Source organism: Orbicella franksi, chromosome 14, assembly GCF_964199315.1.
Source record: "Orbicella franksi chromosome 14, jaOrbFran1.1, whole genome shotgun sequence".
Classification (NCBI taxonomy): domain Eukaryota; kingdom Metazoa; phylum Cnidaria; class Anthozoa; order Scleractinia; family Merulinidae; genus Orbicella; species Orbicella franksi.
Window position 1 is genome coordinate 17,047,158 of NC_138158.1, and position 23,960 is coordinate 17,071,117.

A 23,960-nucleotide genomic window follows, 5' to 3' on the forward strand; every position below is an offset into this window, starting at 1 on the left:
TAATAAGCATCAAATAGTGCTAAAATGGGACAGTTTTAATGCCTCACTGCTCCTTAACGAGCATGGGCACCCCCTTTTTTATTTTATAATTAAAGTTCTCATATGATAAATATTCAGTGGACAAAGTTTGAACCAAAATCTATGTGCAGTTTTATTTCAGGCGAATTACCTTAAGGTTGTCAAGGATATGTCTAATGTTAGTTGTCTGATGTGGAGGGAATACTGTACACGCGTGATGTGTACATACAAGAAACATGGTACAATATAAAGGTTGTTGCAGTCAAACGTCTATTAAGAAGCCGCCCCTGAGAAATGAGCATGGGTCACTTACAAAAGTGTGCCACCGGATAGGCGTTCACTCAGCAGAAATTTGCCTTATACGTATATGGCGGAAACCTCTATTTTTTTTAACACCAAGCAGTATTCTCGTTGGCAGTTAAATAGAATTAAAAACAATACAAAATCTCTGGTTGGAACGGCAAAGCAGTGACCTCAGCCGCTTAACAGAAGTGGTCACTTAAAGCAAATCTGGTTTGCTGTATTAAACTGATTATGTACGAACACATGATTGATCATCGCAGTTATGCATACAACTTTTAAAGCAGTTGTGAAATTAAAGTATGAAAAAAAAAACAAAAAAGTTCAGGCCTGAACGGGATTCGAGCCTATGACCTCTGCGATAACGGTGTACTGCTCTACCAACCGAGCTATCAAGCCATCTGGAAGCTGGTCACTTCGTGAGTTTGTAATACACCCGGGCCGTAGATGGTGAAGAATACAAGCGAATATATGAAAAAACATATTTGAACTATGGAGAAAGACATATGAACACGTGATTGATCATTGTAGTTATGCACACAACTTAAACAGTTGTGAAATTAAAGCCTGAAAAAAAAATTCTGGGGCTGAACGGGATTCGAACGCAGGTTTTGATTTCACAACTGCTTAAGTTGTGTGCATAACTGCGATGATCAATCATGTTTCTCCGCAGTACCAACATATGATTTTTCATATATTCACTTGTAAACTGATTATATTAGTACATTTTTGCGACCGGGTAAAGAGAGGGTGACGACTTAGCTGTACTTCCAATACTGCCTGAAATCGATCGTTTTTGTTTTAAAAGCAGTACTTTGGTGTTTCCGTAATGATTTGACTTAAAACACACAAAAGGAATGAAAATCATCTGTACATGAATATGATCTATTGTGAAAGCACGGTGGCCTCATGGTTAGTGCGCGCGCCACTGGATCGAGAGGTCCTGGTTCGAGCCCTGATCGAAGGCATCAAATGTCATTGTGTCGTGTTCTTGGGCAGGACACTTAACTCTCACAGTGACTCTCTCCACCCAGGTGTAGAAATGGGTACTGGCGAACTTAATGCTGGGGCTAATCATGCAATGGACTAGCATCTTAACCAGGGAGAAGTAGAAAACCTCCTAGTCGCTTGATGCCACTGAAAGCGGAGATACGCACCTGCCTGATGGGCAACTTGGCTAGTACTATGCAGACTTTCCTTACATGATCTCTTACCGTGTAAACCGCTTATGAAATTCTAATACCAAGCAGCCACAAAATTTACCATAACACCCACAAGAAAAGGATACAAATATAAAGTACTTACTGTCCTGGTCTGTTCTAACTACAATAACAGGATCATTGGCTGGTCCATTTCCTTTTACAGTAGATGCAAACACTATGATACTGTAGTTGACGTACTCCTTTAGTTCTGTCAAATTCTTTTGACGAATATTGGCACCAACCGAGACACTTCCATCGTCATTCTCTGTTTGTGAGTGGTAAGTAATGGTGTAACCGGTGATGATACCATTCTGTTTATCAGCTGGAACTTCATCCCAAGTGATCAAGATGCTTGTTGAGCTGCTGTTCTGGCCTGTTACATTTTGTGGAGGGCCATCAGGTTCTGACAGAAAAGTTCAAAACAAGTTGAATGGTGGTTGATTGGGCTTTGCTGTGTTACTATGATGAGTTACTAATTAATGACGTGCTTCTTTTAGCGTTTGCCATAGACCTTCCTATTGGTATTTACTAGTGTTAGATCTGGGTGTCCTGCTCTGTGATGTCTATGAAAACAAAAGCCTGCCAGAGATCACTATGCCACTTTAAGCTAGTAGTTTATGAGAGGAAGATCATTGGAGCTTACTTTAATGTATTGATTGGACTTTAAAAGCATGGCAAGAAAAGAAAATGAACTGCATCACCTCTTACCTTGCAAAGCCTCTAAAATCCCTAACGGTGTACAGTATTTTGAGAACTTATATTAAACAAATTTTTGAATTGACAACATGCGATTATAGTTCTTTAAACTGAACAAAACAGAAAGAAACTGCCACAACATGCACAGCAATTTCTAAGGAAAGGTACGGTATGTTGTCTGGTTTCTGACCAGTACCAGTATCTGACCAGTTTTATATAAAACCCATTTTTACGTTGTGCGTGTCATTTAAAAGGAAATTTTCCGAAAGGAATTTAAACGTTTCAGCTTTCGAATAAAGGTTTCAGCGCGCTGTTAGCTTGAGAAACAAGCCTTCGCGGTGAGTAAAATGGTCGTGGTTAAAATTTGCGATATTCAGAGGACGGTAATACTACCAATGCTAAACAAAGAGTCTGATACATGTGATAACGTTTTCAAAGGAAGTTCTTTTATTTTTGACGTGAAGAAACTCGAAGAGTTCTAGTGATCAGAACATCGTTTAATTTGAAATGAACTTGAACTTTTCTGAAATAACAGAAGTCAGAAACCTTAACTAAGTTTTGGTTTAGTGCGCCCAGTTTCCGACCATTTTCTTCTAAATTTGCAAAGTGTAACAATTTGTTTGGATAACTTTGTCCATGATTTTAAGATATGAATATAAGCTACACCAGGCAACACCATAGAAAGTCTATTGACTTTCATTTTCGACTCGAATTATTTCCTGTGTTGATTTCGCGTGACTGTATTAGCTGGAATAACACGAAGTAGAATGAAAAATCCTTTCTCCTTTGACCACGATGCTTGGTTACTAGCTAGCCGATTTCTTTTCCCGAAACAAAGGCCAACTTTGCAAGTAGTGAAAATAAGCTAAATACATCGTTTGACTGCAGAAAGTTAACTTGATGTTGCAAGTGTATTGTGCTCTGATAACTGACTCGCTGTTCGGATAGTGGGCAACTAATTAGCTTTGCAGATATTGAAATGTACGACGGCTACAAGTGTAAAGATGTAACCTTCTGATATCACATTAAGAGTAAATGTGTTATATCGGGCCAAATTTCAGATTTCCAGTGAGTACAGGAAGATACAGCAGTTCAATACTGAAGTCGGGTACGTTACTGGGAACATACTGAACTTACCATCCTGGTCTGTTCTTACAATAACAGGGTCACTGGCTGGTCCATTTCCTTTCACAGTAGATGCAAACACTGTGATATTGTAGTTGACGTACTCCTGTAGATTTGTCAAATTCTTTTGACGATCATCAGGACCAGCCAAAACACTTCCATTGTCATTTTCTGTTTGTGAGTGGTAAGCAATGGTGTAATTAGTGATGAAACCATTCTGTTGATCAGCTGGAACTTCATCCCACGTGACTAAGATGCTGGTTGAACTGCTGTTCTGTCCTTGTACATTTTGTGGTGCAGCACTAGGTCCTGATATAGAAAGTTCATTTGAGTTTCAAATGGCATAAACATTAATTATACTCTACAACAATAATAATCTTTCTTTGTACTCTCTCACACTATGATACTAACTGTACAAAAATAAAAATTAGAGCACTGGGTGCCTGGAATAATCATATGGGGCTAGCGGAGCCAGGCAGCCAGTTGACATCAGTGTCAAATGAAAATAAATTGCAGATCAGTAAGATAGCACAAATGCTCACATAAAAAGAAAGGAAAAGAAGAGAAAAACAAAGAGAGAAAAAACAAAAACGTTATTACGACGCTAATAGGGAAGTCTGAAATAATTACGCAATAGTGTGGTGCAAAAAGGCTAAAGAATGAACCAAGGAAAGCAAAGAAATAGGCTAAAGAATGAATCAAGCAAGCAAAGAAAGAACTGAACAAAGGACCATTTCGGCGATACCGCAGCCGTTTTAAATTCTACTGTTTCAAATAGCTATTATGGGATGCTAAGGGGGCAAATTAGTATGTATTCGCCCCCTAAGCATCCCAATGGGCTATTAGGATGAACAGAATTCAGAATGACCGCCGGATCGCTGAAAAGATCCATTAAAATTACTTTAATTACCCAGAAAAGTTCTGGAAGCGACAATTTCTCAAGACCAGTGAAAACACCAAATAAATAATCATGTTAGGTTCCGCTTTCTGATGTTTTCAATCAGCTTTGTCCTTTTCGTTTCAAAACTGTTAGAATCTTCTAAAAACTAAGCATAAACCTCTTCTTTCTTTATTATGCTTAAAGCTTAAACACTGAGAAAAATTCCTGAAACTACGGAAAGTTCTGAAGTCTGCAATGACACAAAATAATTAATTTTATGTAGTGGTTCTCTATATCTTCAGTTTATGGTTGACACAATTTCTAGTTAAAATAAAGATTAATGATTCAAAAGAGTATGTATAGATCTTAAGCATGCTAAGGTCAAGGTAACGACCCTAGAAAGTAGTACTTTTGAACTTTTAGGATATTGGCGCTATATATATATTTTATTATTATTATTATTATAAGGAAAGGGTGCTGAATCCGAAAGCTTGATTACTTTAAGAACTTTTACCCATTGACATCCGGAACTTTTTGCCAAAAATGTCTTTTTGATGCATTTCGGACATTTTTAGCCTGGACATGATCAAATTAGCTGCAATCTACTGAAAAAGACATTTGCAACATGACAGCATGCCTTTCTTTTCAATAGCATCAGGTTTTATGACATTTTTGCTCGGGCATGTGCAGAAACCTACGACTTTACGGTTTTCGGTTTTTTTAAATTTCTTTTCGCCTTTCCTTTTTCTCCTTTTCTCATTTTTTCGTTGCAGTGATTGACCTTCTACTGGGCTTGCCTCCAGTTCAAGAATTCCCGAGAAAGCATCATCGAGACGGAAAATTCCTAGTATGGAGAAGCCAAGTGTAGTTGAGGGAAATCTTGTTCCGAGTTTTTCACTCAAATTTCTGAGCATTTTCGGCTCAGTTGTACCGAAACCTCTGATCTCTCATCAATGGAAAGATGTTTTCCTCCTGTAGAATTTGAGTATAAGTGATGCCAATTTTGGTCAAACGCGATGACGTCAGAAGTGGAACAAAGGCCAACGCTCGTCACGGCCGCCTAAGGTAATGGGTTAAGGGATATCGCAAAAACTTTATTTAGGGTTTATATGCTGGTCCTGGAAGTTTTGTCTTCTTGCTTATAAAGCGAAAAAGCTGAAACATTTTAATTATGCAAACCAATCAAATTGATTCACCTAGTCTTTGAAATATATACCAATCAGCGCTTGAGATTTAAACCTTGATTGTAATTTAAAGCTAAAAACAAGAACTGTAGCACAGTTCATGAGTTGCTGTTGCCGCTATCCATGATATAACTACGAGATTCTGATTGACTGAGTCAGCATGCCAATCAAAATTGGCTTGCCTTAGCAGATTTCACTTTCAAGATTACTGTATGTGTGATATAACAAAATATCAAAATCAGATAAACTTACTATCTTCATCTGTCCTTTTCTCCAAGACTGAGCTCTTTTGACTGACCCCCTTGCTGTTGAAAGCTTGCATAGCAAACTCATACGAGGTGAACTCCTTTAAGGATGATATCTCGTACGAAGTGGTTTCTTTTCCATCAACGGTTCTATTTGCCAATGTTGGATTACTTTTTATGTTGTACAAAACGTAATAACCCAAGATTTCTCCTTTGGCTTGATCTCTCGTCAGCACCTAAATAATGACCATTGATAACAATATATCACTCAAAGTTACCAAATTTTGCAATACGGACCACTAAGATGGACTGACCGCTCACGAATTAATTTCGCCTTTAAAAGTGTATCCTTTTAATATTACAACAAAGAAATCAGTTTGGGTTTAAGTAGAACTTTTTTCCCTTAATATTTGGCGGACAATTTAAGTTAAACTTTCACGAACGCAACCTGAAAAACGAAAATACACTGTAAATCCTTAACTTTGGTGCACACGTTTTCCGTGAATAGATAGTGGAACACATTAGTTTATAGTAAATGGTCTGAACTAAGGAGTATCAGTAGTTCGTATAGCGTGTTGAGGCGGTTCTGTCTCATCAGCGAGACTTATTAGAATCTGCCAAGGATAACATCAGAAGCAGAATTCCTTCCACGGTACAATCGGCCTCTATACCTGACAATAACTTGACAAAAGACGAACAACAAGCACTGAAACGACTGAAAAACGACAACAACATTGTCATACTACCAGCCGACAAAGGACGTGTCACTGTTGTTATGGACAAGACTGACTACTTCGACAAAATGGACGCACTTGTTAACGACAAACAAACTTACGAAGAACTTAAACGCGACCCGACGCCAGCACTTCAACGTAAACTTAACAGCAAAATACTTACGCTTAAAAAGACTGACGCTATTGACACTCAACGCTGCTATCGACTGAGGTGCTCAGTACCTCAACCACCGAAACTTTACGGACTACCGAAACTGCACAAACTTGGTATACCGATGCGACCTATAGTGTCATTCTGTGGGTCCCTTTCGTATCAACTGTCTAAATACTTGACGACCATACTGCAACCCCTTACTGACAAATCAAGACGCAAACTACAATCTACGGAGAACTTTATTGACGCTATTAAGACAGTACAGATACCTGACGACTACGAGCTTGTGTCTTTTGATGTGAAATCGCTGTTCACCAGTATTCCACTTCAATTGGCATTACAGTGTACCGAGACCGCTATACAACAATCTACCGTTAAGCTACCGTTACCGACAGAAGACATCATGGACTTAATGAACCTTTGCCTTACATCGACTTACTTTCAGGACAACGGTAAACACTACAAACAGTTGCATGGAAGAGCCATGGGGTCGCCTGTTTCTGTTGTGTCGCAGAAATTGTGATGCAACACGTGGAGGAACGCGCCCTTGCAACTTGCCGAAAAACGATCCCGCTTTGGTTACGCTACGTTGACGACACCTTTACCGCCGTTCACAAAGACGAAATTGACGATTTTCACGACCACCTAAACGAACAGAACGCCGACATCCACTTTACTAAAGAGATCGAAGGAAATGGAAAACTTCCTTTTCTAGACTGTTTGGTAAGCTGCGACAACAACGAACTACGAACGACAGTGTACAGAAAACCGACGCATACCGACAGATTACTTGACGAATCATCCTACAACCCGACTTCACACAAAGCCACGACTATAAAGACTTCGACGAGACGAGCGCAACTAGTTTGTGACACACCGGACAGCTTACGTGACGAAAACAGATACCTTGAACGTGTTTTTCACAAAAACAACTACAACGCTGACTTTATTAGACGAAACATTTACCGACCTACTGAAGCTGACGCTACGAACAGGAACCCTACACCTGTTACTACAGTGACTATACCTTACATTAAAGGCACTTCTGAGACCATCTCACGGATCCTACAGCCCTACAACATTCTTGTAGCCCACAAACCTACAACTACGTTACGACACTTACTGACCAACGTGAAAGACAGAGACGAACCTAACAACAGACAGGGAGCAGTTTACAAGATCAAATGCTCCGACTGCCAGGCTTCCTACATTGGTGAGACTGGCAGAAACCTTAACACGAGACTGACTGAACACAAACGAGCCACGAGGAATGGTGATGCCAACAATCACATTGCTGTACATCATCAACTGACAAACCACAACATTGGCTGGGACTCTGCTCAGTGCTTAACCTACGGTACAAACTATTTTCAACAATTGACTCTGGAAAGCTGGTACACTAACCTAGAACAAACGCCTCTTAACAGATGTCAACAACTACCGGCGCCTTGCAAACGACTTATCCATGACGGAAACGAAACCGACAAACGGACTTCTAATAGACCGACTTAACAATACACGGACCAAAAACCGACCTATGGACGGATCGAAACCCACCAATGACTGATGACAAACTTTACACGAGTCTTTCAGCCAATACCGTCATGGCTATACTGACCAATCACGTTCAACGAACCACACTTATAACATCATCGACTGACAAAAACTATTCACTTGACGCTGAAGATGACTTCCGCTCAGGTTGTCGAAACGTCAGTCACCAACAACAGTTCTTCTCAGAACTACACTCACCCGGACGATCACACTATACGAACATTAGTTTATCATAAACGATCCATTAAAATAATTACTTTAGAGAACTACTGTACACTGTTTTGTCGCATTGGAGAATATTGGTTTCGTTTAAGTTTATGGAGCTCGCCTACATATGTCTTTCAGGATGATTTGTCTAGGAACGTTGTTTATTCCGGTAATTCCAGAACGCATGAACGTGTGCAGATGCCTTCAATGCGCCAGCGCAAAAAAATGTGCTTTGAACAGCGGGCATTAGCAAACAAGGTTAAACCCACAGCCAGGTACTATGATTCTAATCCTTTCCGATTACATGTAAAATACCTTCCTATCAGTATGCAATCTGTCATGGTTGTAACATAAAGGTGATTCCTCAGAAATAGAAATTGGCGAAAGTTTGTTTTTTTAAGCTTTCTCTCAACGTTCCCGACCAAGCACTGTTTCGGAAAATACAATAAAAAGGATAGGTCACCATGCTCGCAAAAGAGATATGACGGGCCAATCTCACCCAATTTATGCCTAATCATGCGCGTTATTTCATCGGTTTACGTTCCATTTTCGGTAGCGGAAAATATTTCATAAAAAGACTCGATAACTGGAAAGTCTCGATCATATGGAACAATGTAATATACAATTTCTGGAACGTTCACACAGTTTTAAACAACTCAAAACGTTTCTGGAGACATTGCTTTCAAGGTCATAATTTGCATCCTCAAGTAACGGTTTTGTGCACGCTTTTGGCTGTATGTTTTTTTCCTTCCGAACAATTTAAAAAAAAAAAAAAAGTTTCTCTTGAAGATGATAAATTGCAGGTCGCAATTACGTAATAAAGAATATAGGTCACCCAGCTCGTTTAAGAGAAAATGAGGATTTATTTCGCTGTTGGGCTTAGCTTAAGGAGATCTCTTGATGTTGTGTACTGTATTGAGAGAAAAGAACGAGAAAAAACATGGCAACACAAACAGTGGTTTCTGTAATAAACACATACACCAATAGCAGTCTTTAATATTGCATGATGGATCTCATGCTGAGGTTTGTTTGGGTTCTGTGCTGGCTTCATATCAGTACAGGTCAGTGGATTCAAGCAATCCTTGTCAATCACATTAGGAGTAGGAAAGTGCATTCAATGTCTGGGTTTTTTGTTTGACTTGTGAAGTGATAAGTCTGAGATTGCAAGATGCCATTTGAAACACTGGTGTACATGTAATGTGAATTTGCTGTCCATGAGGGAACATAATGGCTTGGATTGTGGAGCAGTAATTCATTACTCACACAGCAAAATAGTGCCTACATTTTCTATGCTCCTTAACTTGAAAGAAGCCTTTATTCTTTCAAACAGCTAAATATTTGGGTCAACCTAATTTATTTTTGTTCTTATTGAGGGTCTACTGTCTTAAGTGAGACTCCACAGAAATAGTTTTCTCCATAACTACTCTTTAAATGGTAAGGGTCGGTGAAAACATTGATAAAGTCGGACCTAAACACTGTAAAGTAAACTTAATTATGGGAAACTACATGTACACAGGCACACAAGATAAATCAAATCAGTGGAATCCCTATTTCTTGAACCCTTAGTCTTTTAAACCTCCCGATAACTCGAACCAAAAGTCGATTCCCCTCCTCAGTCAAAAGCTGTAATTTTACCCCTGATTCCTCAAACTCTCTGTTTTTTCGAACCAATTTTCTTTTCCCTTAGAGGTTCAAAAAATCCGGATTCCACTGTATATCCTATATTAATGATGTTCTTTAGTAATGCCATCATTAATTGACCACTGAGTTCGCGGTTTGCTCAAGATGGCTGGATGTTGGCCTCAACCTTTTTTGTGTGAATATGGACCTCAACTGTATTTCAGTAGGGAAACAAGCAAAAAAGGCTAACTTGAGACCCAGTCATCCTACTTGACCTTATGCTTAGTGCTATAAATGTATCATTATAATACCTGCCAAGAGACATTAACGGCAGTGGAATTGACAACAGTCACATCAAAGATTGGAGCAGTACTTGGAACTGTAAAAAGGAATTACACCACACCTTTAGTAATCAGTGACAAATGTTTGAATTGATTCACCTCATCATTAAAATATCTAGGAATCATGCAGTGCCTGCGCATTTTAAGGGTGAACTTGTATAAAATTATTACAAACGTTAAATGAACGTTGAAACTGCATTGTGTATATCGAGCACCTTCTTCATCTGTGGTAGTATTCACTACAGGGCTCCCATCACTAATGCCAACTATGTTTCTTGCAAACACTTGAAAGTAGTATGGTGTCCAAGGTGAGAGGTTTCCAAGAGAAGCGCTTGTGCTGGACACCACACAGGAACTATCTGACAGGGATCCTTGACAGACAACATCTACAAACTCTTCATTATCTAGACTTCTCTTCATTGTGTAGTTCTGAATTGCACTGTTCCCATCAAAACCAGCAATCCAGGAAATATTCACTACTCGTGAGCTCTTTGAGACAACTACCACATTCACTGGTGGATTTGGTTCCACTGTAAAGTTAATTAATATAAACACGTTTCAACAACAGTCCATGTACAATCAGAGTTCAACAGGTAACTATAGATTGACAAAGACTACATGTACATGTAAGCGGACCAAGTGAAAAAAAAAATAGTGTTTGATTAATTGAAGCAGTATGAATCAGAATAAGCCTAATCAAGGAGGCTATATTCCTCCTGGCTATTAAACTGAACAAACAAATGAAACCAGTTTTAAGGGAGCAGGGATGGCGCAGTGGCAAGAGCATTTACCTGCCAAAAATGTGGCCCAAGTTAAATTCCGGCTCCGTGCCATAACTGAGTTGAGTTTGTTGTTGGTTCTCGCCTTGCTCCGATGGATTTTCTCCGGGTTCTCCGGTTTTCCTCTCTCCACAAAAACCAACACTCCAAATTCCAATTAGACCAGGATAGAGGACTGGCATGAAAACCAGCTAAGGCTGATGTGACTTCCTATCTAAATATTTGTTTATTTATTTATTTTTATTTGTTTTGTTTTTCAGTTTTACCAATGATATAAATTGAGAAATGCTAAATACAGTTTCATTAGATCCTGGCTGATTCTTCTCTTTCCTGTGAATTTCCTTCTGAGGGGTCAGATCTCTAAGGCCACTGAAAATTAATGGTGTAAAACAAAAAAAAAAGGAAATGCAGATGGCCAATTTAAAAAAAGTTAAGAGGGTTCTCGAATTTAGGAAGAACCATAAAAGCAAGGAGTGTTAAAAGCAACACAGAAACTGGAAATACCATCTAATTTTAAGCACAAGTTGCTTCTGCATAGTTATACTGACAGAAGTTATAAACCCACATCAATATAATACAGTTATAGCAAAACACACCTTGAATAACAACTGATGTTGTATCTGATGAGTTACCAACATCATTAATAACAAGACAGGCGTAATTCCCAGCATCTTGTGGTGTAGTTGCATTTATTAGCAGCTGTACTTGGCTTTCATTAAAAAATGGAATATCCACTTGTGAGTCTTTAATCTCCACACTAGCATTTCTTGCTATCGCAGTTCCATTTTTTTCCCACTGCACTTCAGACAATGGTGGCAAAGCATTATACTGACATGTCAGCAGTAACTGTCTTCCTTTAATCACAAACTGTACTTGAACACCAATAATCGTCACTTCTGGTACAACTGCAATTGTGAAATTGTTTCAGTTATTTGCAAAATTGTTTCAGATGATCAAAAATAATAGAAAGTGAAATGAAGTCAAAATATTAAATGAAGGGAATGAGGTGATCTACTGCATCTTAAAGCCTATCTGGCCGGGCCAACTGGGCAACTGGGACAGATAAATACATTTGCTGAAATTATTAATAACTTATCAGTCATGAGCCAAGATTAAAACATGTACAAGGAACAATATGTACTTTGAAATGTTTTCTTTAAACAGTTTTCTTTGTTTGTACGAGAGATTTTAAGACCCATTCCAATGGTGACACTGAAAAGAGCACATCACCTTCAACCCTTGTAAAATTGCGATCACAGCCTATTTTCCTTCAAGTTGGGGTGACATTTCCACAAAATTGTTGAACTGAAGGTTCCACCATTCCAACAAAGTAAAATGTCAGTCCACATAATCTGTTTGTACATCGTAATAAAAAAAATAAAAACACCAGGAAGTGATTTGCACTATATATGTATTCATGCACTAATTGGTTGGTTCTAGAAATCTCACTCATTCCTGACCATTTCTGACACATCAAACCCTCATATAAGATTACAGAACATAAACATTCCTCAAACTACTCTTTACTCATTCTCAGTGGCAGCAACACTGAGAATTATCAATGATGTTGTTGGTTTTGTTCTTGTGTTGTAGTTAGCCTTAAAATATGCATAGAAGTGACATTAACCAGGCTGTGATCTTGGTTGATAGAAACATGATGTGTATAGCACCAGTAGATGAAGTAATCAATTGAGTATCAGGTGAAAACAACACAATTAAGCACTCACAATGTACTGTCAGTGTTCCTGGATAAGAAGTAACATTATTTATACTGTTATTTGCCACACATCTGTACAGCCCTTGATCTGCTTGGTCAACACTGACTATTGTCAAAGTTGAATTATTTCCTGTAAAAGAGACATTTATCCTCTGATCTGCTACATTTACTGCTTCTCCATCTTTTGTCCATCTCACGTCTGGTAAAGGATTTCCATAAACTTGGCATTGCAATTTAACATTCTGACCCTCTATCACCGTTGAATTCTCTGGATTGCTGATGAATTCAGGTTGAACTAGAAAAAAGCATCCAAATGACTTAGATGTGTAAATGTTCTTTGTTATAATTATATGCTACATGATCAAAATATACATGTGTGAAGCTCTTCTATATCACACTATAAAATAAGTGATGTCATATACAACGTAATAACACTTGTTCTAAAAGAATTTCTTATTGGCAAAAGCAATTCTAATATTGCTAATCACATGGAAATTTCGGATACCATTTTGAGCTAATTACAAAGAAACATAATATTTTTCACACTTTTTTAACAGAGGGTGTCTGGCAATAGTTTCCAGCACTTTTCCAACAGCTACAGTATACCGACCTACCACTCTTTATCAAGTAATGCAACAATATTGGTATCACACAAATGCCCAGCCATTGGTGAACCAATAGTGGTGATCTTTCCAGCATAATAACATAACCATAGCCACAGTGCAACATGTTACATCTGTTTAATTAAAATGGGGTTCATTATACCGAGGTTCTGTTCAATAAATTTTACTCTGAATAACTATGGCCTGATTGTTTGTTAATATACGACCCACACAGCACTGTGTGCTATTTCCTGAAAAAACTATAAGAAATCAAAGGCCTCACACAACCACAACTTCAAACAATCACAAGTACATCCAAATTTTATTTTGTCATCCTGTTTTCTTTATTGTTTGATTTATCAATCACAAGTACATCGGATTTCTATTTTGTCATCTTGTTTTCTATATTGTGTGATTCATTGCTTCCTTCGAATAAATCTTTGGTTGATCTTACTTGGTTTCTCTGGAATTTACTCAATTGCTGTGCATTCCAGAGTATTTCAAGCTCCTGGGTTTGCTCTTACTCTAAACTACACAAGGCTTCGATCCTGGAAAGTCAAATCAGATTCCTAGATTTTTCTTATGTTATGGTAGTATTTAGTTTTTCGGGACTTCAGTATTTTCAACCCTTTATCAAAAGGGTTTCCTAAAAGAGATTGAAACGCAGTTCTGAATTACATATCTTCCATTCAGGAACGTTTACACGGCTGATTTAAGACAATTTTGGCTTAAATCTGTTGTTTATTGCTTTATTTCTACTGATATATCAGAGGAATCAAAAACCAGTCAGCGAGAATAAATTCTGGGTAATTCGCGTATTGCTTCAAAGTTTAGACTATGCCCTCATGCTGGCCTGTGTGTAGGCTACTCTGATGATAAAAGTAAAATGTAAAGTAAACAAAATGCAAGCGTTACACTTCCAGTAGTATTACGAATGCAGTTTGATCTGACCTGAAGTCCTGATCTGACCCATGGTGGTATATATATCTAAGCAAATTCGCAAACACTGCCCGCTAGGTTTTTGCCTGGATTCGCCCGAATCCAGGCTAAGCTAGCGACCTTAAACCCAGGGGGAACTCCGTCAAGGCTAGGCTGGGCACATGGCCCAATGACTGGCCTATCTGCTGGTGGCTTGCTGGGGGCCAGCTGTCAAAAGCAGGGGGGAAGGGAGGATGTCTTTCACTGACACCTCCAACTAGCTAGAACTTGAGTTTTCAGTGTTAAATAAGCTTGATGTTGACTGTGTTTCTGGGTATTTTACCCAGTTGTTTGACCTTGTTTGAGGCTTCTGTGTTGACATGGCACCCTGCTGGAGTGGTCCATGCCACATGCATGCGTGATTGGCCAATCTCCTAGCCAGGGGGGTGGTCAGAGGACTTCTAGCCGCTGGGACTGTCTTTGAGTCGATGCGGGCATGTTTTTGCGAATTCGGTTAGATATACAGTGAGATATTGATCCCGTACCTAACAATTAATTTTTGTGAGTTATACCCCTTTTTGCTTATTCGCAGAAAATGGGCTTTAGAGGTTACTTGTTAATCCACTCATCGTCATCTTTAGATTTTTCTGCGTAACTGAACGTTTTAAGCCTGTTATTTGTTGTCAAGCAAGCGAGTTGCATGAACAGAGGGCTTGGGCACTAACAAAATAAAATGCTATAACAGCCTGTCACAAATAGCTACAAATGCCGAATCAGGATCATAAATGTAAAATAAACGGAATACAAGTGTTACACTTCCATATCATTCCGTATCTGGCATGATGCCCTGATCTGACCCATGTTGATATATACATAAAGTTAGATATTGATCATAATATTAACAATTAATTTTTGTGATTTATACCCGTTCGTTTATTTGCAGAAAATATGCATTAGTTGTTAGTTTTTAATCCGCTCATTGTGATCTTTAGATTTGTCTGCGGGACAAAAACCCATCACTTGAACGTTTCAGCCTGTCATTTGTTGCCAAAATTGATTAAATTGCGGGTGAGTTGTGTGCATCGTGGGCTCGGACACAAAACAAAACAATAAAAACAGTACGTCACAAATGCCAATCACACATGCTAGTCCCCATTGGAAAAACGAATACTGGTAGATAGTGTCTTGAATCTGTACAGCGTGGTTGCCTCTCGTACAGTAAATTCAATGGTTTATGCCTGTCTTTCAAAAAACAAAATTGATTGTAGCCCAAGAGTTTCCACAACTGCCCTTCACAGGAATCTTACATGTACATAAGGAATGCAAAGAACGGTTTACACAGGAATTTCTTACACAGGAATTTAACGATGGCCAACATATACCTTATATCCATGTGACGTGGACACGAGGCAAAAAAGGTCTGGTATAAGGGCCATATCGCAAAAATGGTACAGCCCTAGCTACAAGTTAATGACAAAAACAATCAAGTTTCTTTTCTTCAAATGAGCAATGAAAGTGAACATTCTGGTAGTGAGTTTTACTTCTCATCATTTGTTACAGTATTAATACTGTGCAACTAAAGGGACAGAGTAATTTCAGTCGCTCGATATGAAATGAGACAGGAGTCTTGCACTGTTAAATGAGGCCCCTTCTGTCACACAGAGCCTGATCTAATTTAGCTGTTCTGCATGACACCTCGTTAGCAGTCAAATGATACAGCCTTATTATAAATGTTTTGTTAAATGGGAATCAAGCCAAATGTGGTCGCCAAAAAGTATCAATAAGATTTTTCCTTCACAGCAAAACACAAAAATGCGTAGTTTTTGAAGATATTTCTTTGCATGAAAATATTCCTACTCCTGAACGATCGTAAGAGTCAGACTCCAAGTGTGAAGGCATAGAAGAACACGTAGCTTACAATTTAGTTGAAATTGAGTTTTCGTCAAATAGATTTCGGACCCTGCAAGCAGTAACGAACTGACTCAGTTGGACATCTGTTAGCTGACTGTTGGTTTCTACATCTACATCAACATTTATTAAGTCAGAAGAAACTACAGCTGTATTTGCAGTTATCACGCTAACTTTTACATAAAAATTGTAAAGTAGTGCCAGTTAACATCTATTGTAATAGAAAACTAAAAAAATATGTAAATTAAACAACAACAATAATAATAATGATAAAAATAAATAAGTAATTGCTCAATTTGGACTTAAAAATTTGTAAATATTCTGAGGTTACAACATCAGAGAGGCGACTATTCCATTCCCTGACTGTTCTGTTGGCGAACTGACTTGGTTGACAGACAGCTGACAGTGTAGAGCAATGTTTCTTTAATACATGTATTAGCTACAAACACTTTGAAACTGCGGGCACCATAATGGGAAACTATCCATGAGATAATAATGCGCTAACTACAAATAAAATAACCCAAACTTATGCTTACAAGGAAGTATTACGAATTCCATCAGTTGCAATGTTTAATTTTGATTAGTTACATGTAGAAACATATAAACAACAGCAAAATATCGACTGGATCTATCGGTTTTAAAAAAGAAATGACATAATGACAGCTGTGTAATTGAAGCTACGACAATCACAGACAAATCGAGAAGTGTCGGGCTTCGGAGAGAAGTATTTTACGGAGAATGCGACCACAGAGGGCGATGAAAGTTCCGATTAATGCTCGTTTATTTCTGCACAAGGTATGTTGACTCTCGTAAACTGAAAATAATGATTGTATAACTAAATAAACTAATGTGAACGTACAAAGGCAAAAACTACACTAACTATAACCGAAAATAAGGTATAAATAAAGAAACTAAAACGATTTTAAAGATTAAACTTGCATGCTGAATTCATATTTGGGGGCGGAACCCGCTAGTTACATACCAACAATACTACAAGAAAATACATGTTCCGCACGAAAAACGACAGAAAAATCTAACAAAATATGCAAGGTATAAATGCTGAACAATAATTTCTAACAGCTAGGGACCAATACACTTGAAATAAATGCACAAAATCCTAGCATTTGCCACGCTGGAATGCTCCTAACCTAAACACGTGGTCCCTCGATAAACTTACTAAAAGCTTAAGAGTCACTGACTGGAAATATCGAGAATGGCTGGCCAGGTTGGAAAAATCGAAAATCCTGAAACTTTGCCTAAAGAACACTTTTAGGGAGCCACTTTCGAAAATATTATTCCGATTTTCTTAGAATTTAAAGTCTTCGAGAAATTCGCAAAAAACGAAAATATAGCTTTTTGCCTCATTAAATATGCAAGAAATATCTGGAAAATTGACAAAGTTCTCGGTATTCGCATTGAAACAATTTACAAAACTAGAACTCGGGGTAAACTTAGCATAAGAGCTTTACTTTTCTTCTTTCTAACAATAGGAAGTTTTAAATTTTTCAAGCATTTTGAAGGATTCCGTCGGCCGTTGAAGAATTGCCTTCTAAAGCCCCTATGAAAACGGCAAAAATTGCGTAGTTTTACGGGCTTAAAACGCATCTTGGTATGTCCGATATGGAACTAAAACAAGTACTGTGCAAAAGAGTGTTGTTTCTACTATAATAATATGGAAAAAAATTTCTGGGCAATCGAGGTTCACACAGGTAAAATGCAAAAGTTCGCGACAGTCTCTTCTCAAATTTGCATAATGCGGTATGTTCAAAGAACTGTATTGTTGAGCACTCTAGTCTGTTTTTGTTCCATTTGTGGGCCTTGCTTTGTGGGAAATATACAAAAAGAGAGTTGATCCATGTCGTTATTACAACATTGTTTCATTATTTCACGCAAGGTACATAAAACTACAGACAAAGCCCAAAATATAAGTTCAAAGACGCTACATGTATTACGTGACTGGCGTCACGTAATATTTATTTTCAGTTAGCTCCAATTGGAATTACTAGATTATTGAGGTTTAGACACTTGCTTATTTAATATAAAGTTTTCAATATGCTTAGTTTATCCCATGTTCTAGTCTTGTAAATTGTTTCAATGCGAATATCGAGAACTTCGACTCAAGCGCGGCAGTAGCACGACGTTTGACTGACGATGCATTCACTCAGTTCGGCAGGCTGAATTAAAGTCGGCGCGAATACTTATAGCACGGCAGGCCTAATGCTGTTCCGCACGGCAATAGCGCGACTTGGCTTCGAACGGCGTTCTCTTGCCATGCACGTGCCAAACTGAACCAGGGATGGCGGAGCCGGGATGCCCCCCCCCCCCCCCACCCAACACTCCCCTCCACTTTTTACCACGATGACAGTTTATTTTGTTTTAGTATGAGGTACAGATGAAGAAATAAAGAAGAAGGAAAAGAAGACGAAAAAAGTCTGGTTGACTACAGAATTACCAAGAATTCACAAAGCTACAACCTCGTACCAAATCTGTAGGAAGCTTTTCATGTTTACATAGTTTTAACCTTTCCGCTGCGTGCACTTCCTTCCCACACACCGGGAGGCTTGTGTAGAAGCGCAGGTCAGTCAGTACTAAGGCCGTGATATATCATAGAGGGCTCAGAAAGATGTATCAAGCTCACAATACCTTCAAAATATATTGCTGTAAATGCACTAAAAGTACCTGTCATTTTATAGTTCATCCACTAGGTTGATTTTCTTAAGAACTACACCATGGAGAATGTCAAAAATACCATTTCCGAGCCCCTAGACTTAAAAAGGTTTTTTGGGGGGAGGTTGCCCCTAGACCCCTCTACAAACTTGCGCCGGCACCGCTCGTTTTCAAGCCCCGCACCTCCCCCCCCCCCCCCTCTTTCTTTCACTTGAAAAAAGACTCCGCCGTCCCTGTGAATTAATATCCTGCTGCATCAGCTGCAGTTGCTTTCTAGCATTTAAAAAGGTCTTCAACAAAGCAAACTTCTTCTGATCTTCTGCGCGAATGAATTAAATTCGACGTTTGAACTAGGCCGAATTCCAATCGAGATCAGATCGCAGGAGAGACATCAAGCAGTCTTACTCTATTTTTCAAGAAAACCTGCTTCCTTGGTCTAGCTGGATCACGTTAATAAAACCTCTTCGTTTCATTTAGTACTTCTAATTAATCCGTTTCCCATGAAGATCAAAATAGACACACAATGGTTAAAAAATACTTTAAAAGACCAGTCTCCTTTCGAATATTTGCAGACTAATTGAGTGTATATAAACGGGAAAGACAAACCCTGCTATGTCTCTATTATAAGCAAGTGTCTCAGGCCCACTTCAGACGTCGTGCTTTTGCCGTGCCGAACTAAATTCAAGAATTACGTTTGACAAAAGCACGGCAGAAGCACGGCGTCTGAATCAAACTTTTGAATTAAGTTCGGCAAGCAATTAAGTTCGACAAGCTCTGCCGTGCTACACGACTCTGGCACGGCAGTGACTCAAACGTCGTGCTTCTGCCGCGCTAAACAAAATTCATAAATTATATTTATGTATTTTGGGGAGATTGCGTTCCCACGGGGAGTTAGGAGCAGAATTGTTACGAGGCATCAGTATATCCCGAATTTGGTTCGACTGTGGCACGACGTCTGAATGAGAGTTGTTTTCCTGCCGTGCTACAGTCAAACCTACTTGTATTTAGTTCGGCACGACAGAAGCACGACGTCTAAACTGGGCCTAAACTTCGATAATCTAGTAATTCCAATTGGAGCTAACTGAAAATAAATATTACGTGACGCCAGTCACGTAATACATGTAGCATCTTTGAACTTATATTTTGGGCTTTGTCTGTAGTTTTATGTACCTTGCGTGAAATAATGAAACAATGTTGTAATAACGACATGGATCAACTCTCTTTTTGTATATTTCCCACAAAGCAAGGCCCACAAATGGAACAAAAACAGACTAGAGTGCTCAACAATACAGTTCTTTGAACATACCGCATTATGCAAATTTGAGAAGAGACTGTCGCGAACTTTTGCATTTTACCTGTGTGAACCTCGATTGCCCAGAAATTTTTTTCCATATTATTATAGTAGAAACAACACTCTTTTGCACAGTACTTGTTTTAGTTCCATATCGGACATACCAAGATGCGTTTTAAGCCCGTAAAACTACGCAATTTTTGCCGTTTTCATAGGGGCTTTAGAAGGCAATTCTTCAACGGCCGACGGAATCCTTCAAAATGCTTGAAAAATTTAAAACTTCCTATTGTTAGAAAGAAGAAAAGTAAAGCTCTTATGCTAAGTTTACCCCGAGTTCTAGTTTTGTAAATTGTTTCAATGCGAATACCGAGAACTTTGTCAATTTTCCAGATATTTCTTGCATATTTAATGAGGCAAAAAGCTATATTTTCGTTTTTTGCGAATTTCTCGAAGACTTTAAATTCTAAGAAAATCGGAATAATATTTTCGAAAGTGGCTCCCTAAAAGTATTCTTTAGGCAAAGTTTCAGGATTTTCGATTTTTCCAACCTGGCCAGCCATTCTCGATATTTCCAGTCAGTGACTCTTAATAATCGATGAAAAGCGAACCTAATGGAATATAACTAAAATAAACAAAACAATAAAACACTTACATATCTTTTCCGCGCAGTAATGCCTCTAGCTGGCTTATAAAGGTCCTTAAAATTCGACGATGATTCCTACAACAACATAACACCGACGATCCTCTAACAGAAGTGCGACAACTAAGCAAGAACGTGACATGTCCCAAGAGTCATAGCGTGGCGAAATAGATAAATGAAAGAAAAACAAAAGAAACACCGGAAATGAAAGGAAAACTAAATACAAAACCGTTGTCACAGTGATATGTGTATCCCCGTGATATGTGTATCCCCGCACACATAACACTAGTGATATGTGTATCCCCTCCAAAATGGCGACCAGTGATATGTGTATCCCCCACCCCCCTCCCTTCCACTTTAAAAAGCAATATCCTCCTTGAAAGCGCTCTCGTCGTCCGGTCGCTTACTGGACGAACGACTAACCCAAACAGGCTTAAAACACAAATCTCAATTTTTGTAGTTGAAAAAGTTTACGTATCTGCTGCTGGAATTGCGTTCTTGATCCTAACTGGTTTTCTGCGAGCAGGATATAATGAATTTAAAGTTGAACACCAAATGGATCTAGGTATATTTCAATTTGAGTTTCACGGCACCGGATTTCTAGGACGATGTTAATTGCGCGGTGCATTCTCACCCTTCGAGTAACGCATATTCTCCACTGTTCATCGCCTTGTTTGCATCTGAATTATTCGTGGAGTGAAACACATATCACTGCTTCGACCCGCTCGCCATAAAATGATTAGTGGCACTCGTGTATCCCCTGCACCCGCTTTTCAGTTCGACTTCTTGTAAGATATGTTGTCTCAAGCTGTATACATTGCTATACTGCGAATATTGCTAGCACGTTTCATAATATTCGACGTTTATTCTTCGGCAGTTAACCTAGATAACGGCTGTCTTCAGGGGATACACATATCACTGCGCCATGTAATAATTAGTGATATGTGTATCCCCTGCATGCGGTCGGCGACGGTGTACAACCGACGTCAGTGAAACTCCAGAAATCCCAAGCTATGAATAAATGCCGGGTGTGAATATTTCTAGCAAGCCAGTTTTGACAATGCAAATGTTATGGGCATTTTTCTTCTTGGGTAGAAAGCCAATATAACAGCTGTGTCCATGGGGATACACATATCACTAGTTCATGAAATAATCAGTGATATGTGTATCCCTTATTATCCCGTGCACGCGTGCACGCGTTTTTAGTGGAATTATCGAGTTTCAAACTTCAGTGAACCCAAGCCGTGTAAAAACGTCGGGTGCTAATATTGCCTGCAGTTTTGGCAAGGTTGATGCGCTATATTATAACAGTTGTGTTTCTGGGGATACACATATCACTGCGCCATGAAATAATTAGTGATATGTGTATCCCCTGCACGCGATTTCAGTTTAGATATTTAGACATTCGAGTTGCAAACTCCGCAAAACTCAACCTGGGTATAAACGTCGTAGCGAGTAAGCAGCCAGCACGTTTCGGGCCATTTTCTTCGATCAGGTAGATAGCCAATCTAACGGCTGTGTTTAGGGGATACACACTGAGATCACTGCGCCATGAAATAATTAGTGATATGTGTATCCGCTGTTCGAAGTTTTAGTCTGATATACAACCGCGTCGGTTGGAACTCAACCAAACTCAAGAAATCCTAATCTGCTCCGTTGGGCGCGAATTCATTTCTGGTTTCTTCTACTCTTTACAGCGCTCGTTGGAACCTCGCAACCGAGTCGCTATTTTGTTCGTTGAATGCCCAGGCGCGTATCAGTGTTTTGTGTATCCCCACGGGGGATACACATATCACTAGTGATATGTGTGCGGGGATACACATATCACGGGGATACACATATCACTGTGATAGGGGCAACTAATAAGCAACACCTTTATCAGTTTCTATTTTGGCGGTTCTGGTTCGAAGCCATTTTTTTAGTACGTGAAAACAGAAGTATGTAATATCGAAAAATCGATCTTGAGCAACCGGCTGAAGCAATCTACATGTATCGTTCTACATGTACGTATAGCAAGGTAACTTTCTTTCAGAAAATGTGGAGCGCTTGTTTTCAAATACGAAATATTTGTTACCTTCTTGAGCGGACGAATAGGATACCAACAACAAGAAGAATGGAACCCAGCGGAGAAGAAGTTGTCTGGAGGTACTAGTTTTGACAAGAAGTTCGTCCATATCTTGGAAGCATAGTATGGTTAAACGAGAGAAGTTAAGGCCGATTTCAGTGCAGCGTATAGATCCGGGTTTTTGAAACATGATTCGGCCGTACATGATTCGCCCGTCATGATTCGACCATAATCACGTGATTCTGACAAGAAGCACCTGTACGTGGTATGGAAAATGGAGGATAGTTGCGAGATCGTGGAAACGGACAGCAAAACTCTTCCATAATAAGCGGGAGGCAGAGCCTGCGTTATATACAAATAAAGGATGACAAAGCAGAAGGTGTCCCTACGAACTGCTTTCTACCAGATGAAGAACCTTGAGCGTTTGGTAAAAGGCAATTCGAGGTTCGGCGGTAGAACTGATATTCCTCGCGGTTGTCGATGTCATAGCCGACAAAATATAATTTGTGAACAAAAGCTCGCTGAGGCTCGCATTCTGTCACTAACAGGCCCGATAGGAGACGATGGTGTGTTAGCAGCGTCGCTGGAATTTTGGAACACCGATTACGCCAGAAGAATGGCAAAAAGTACGGCCACCACAAAGTTACCCTGCGACTGGCACAAAAAGGGTATTTAAAATAGCAACATTTGACTAAAGAAACACATTCTGCTAGTATTTTTCGATGGCTAATTATATTTTCCTTTGATGTATATTCTTGTTGAATGTTTTTTTTTCTATTTACATTATATCGCTCTAATTATTTACACTATTTCAATTACAATATCTAAACGACTTACATTACTAACAAATACAGTTAAACGACTTACACAACTAAGAAATTCAGTGACGACAAGGGGCAAAGAAAAAAAGAAGAAAAATAGCTAGGTATTATTACAGCTTGAGGTTGTAGTATAGAAACATGAAAAAAAAAAAAAAAAAAAAAAAAAAAAAAAAAACAGACCAAAGGCATGTGGTACATTAAAGGTAAAATGAGTTATGCATCTGACAGGAGATTAGGAATAGACTAATGGGTAGGAGAGAGATACCGATAGGTATAGAAGATATAATCTAAA

General features: G+C 38.9%; 4 protein-coding genes across 5 annotated transcripts in view; 1 reads left to right on the plus strand and 3 right to left on the minus strand.

The window, feature by feature from the left end:
• Positions 1-11,094, minus strand: part of LOC145468668 (protein sidekick-1-like) — a 26,300-nt gene extending 15,206 nt beyond the window's left edge. The window contains exons 1-6 of the mRNA XM_081452380.1: positions 11,052-11,094; positions 10,476-10,790; positions 10,231-10,298; positions 5,658-5,886; positions 3,354-3,650; positions 1,624-1,923 (exon numbers count right to left, since the gene is read on the minus strand). Of these exons, the coding sequence (XP_081308506.1) occupies positions 1,624-1,923; positions 3,354-3,650; positions 5,658-5,886; positions 10,231-10,298; positions 10,476-10,790; positions 11,052-11,094 (1,252 nt within the window). The remainder of the gene's footprint in view (positions 1-1,623; positions 1,924-3,353; positions 3,651-5,657; positions 5,887-10,230; positions 10,299-10,475; positions 10,791-11,051) is intronic.
• LOC145468667 (neogenin-like) overlaps positions 1-23,960 on the minus strand; it is a 114,450-nt gene that overhangs the window by 66,181 nt on the left and 24,309 nt on the right. The gene's annotated exons all lie outside the window — the stretch shown is intronic.
• Positions 6,211-8,876, plus strand: LOC145467402 (uncharacterized). Its single transcript, XM_081450960.1, has 2 exons — positions 6,211-8,685; positions 8,726-8,876. The coding sequence occupies exon 1, from the start codon at positions 7,061-7,063 to the stop codon at positions 8,048-8,050; it is 990 nt and encodes a 329-aa protein (XP_081307086.1). The 5' UTR covers positions 6,211-7,060; the 3' UTR covers positions 8,051-8,685; positions 8,726-8,876.
• Positions 11,002-23,556, minus strand: LOC145467418 (muscle, skeletal receptor tyrosine protein kinase-like). 2 transcript variants are annotated; one of them, XM_081450974.1, is made up of 4 exons: positions 22,857-23,554; positions 12,767-13,051; positions 11,636-11,944; positions 11,002-11,408 (listed from the first exon to the last, which is right to left on the minus strand). In XM_081450974.1, the coding sequence occupies exons 1-4, from the start codon at positions 23,050-23,052 to the stop codon at positions 11,392-11,394; spliced, it is 807 nt and encodes a 268-aa protein (XP_081307100.1). In that variant the 5' UTR covers positions 23,053-23,554; the 3' UTR covers positions 11,002-11,391. The 2 variants fall into 2 exon arrangements, with proteins under 2 accessions (XP_081307100.1, XP_081307099.1); XM_081450973.1 differs by lacking the exon at positions 11,002-11,408 and having other exon boundaries at positions 11,427-11,944; positions 22,857-23,556.

Excerpts from the sequence above, each read along its gene's own strand:
- LOC145467418 (XM_081450973.1), bottom strand. The coding sequence starts at position 23,052 with ATGTACGGCCGAATCATGTTTCAAAAACCCGGATCTATACGCTGCACT. Across the intron at positions 13,052-22,856 it reads CTATTCGTCCGCTCAAGAAG|TTCAACCTGAATTCATCAGC; the intron begins GTAACAAATATT and ends GCTTTTTTCTAG. Across the intron at positions 11,945-12,766 it reads AGGAACACTGACAGTACATT|TTGTACCAGAAGTGACGATT; the intron begins GTGAGTGCTTAA and ends TCACAATTGCAG.
- LOC145467402 (XM_081450960.1), top strand. The coding sequence starts at position 7,061 with ATGCAACACGTGGAGGAACGCGCCCTTGCAACTTGCCGAAAAACGATC.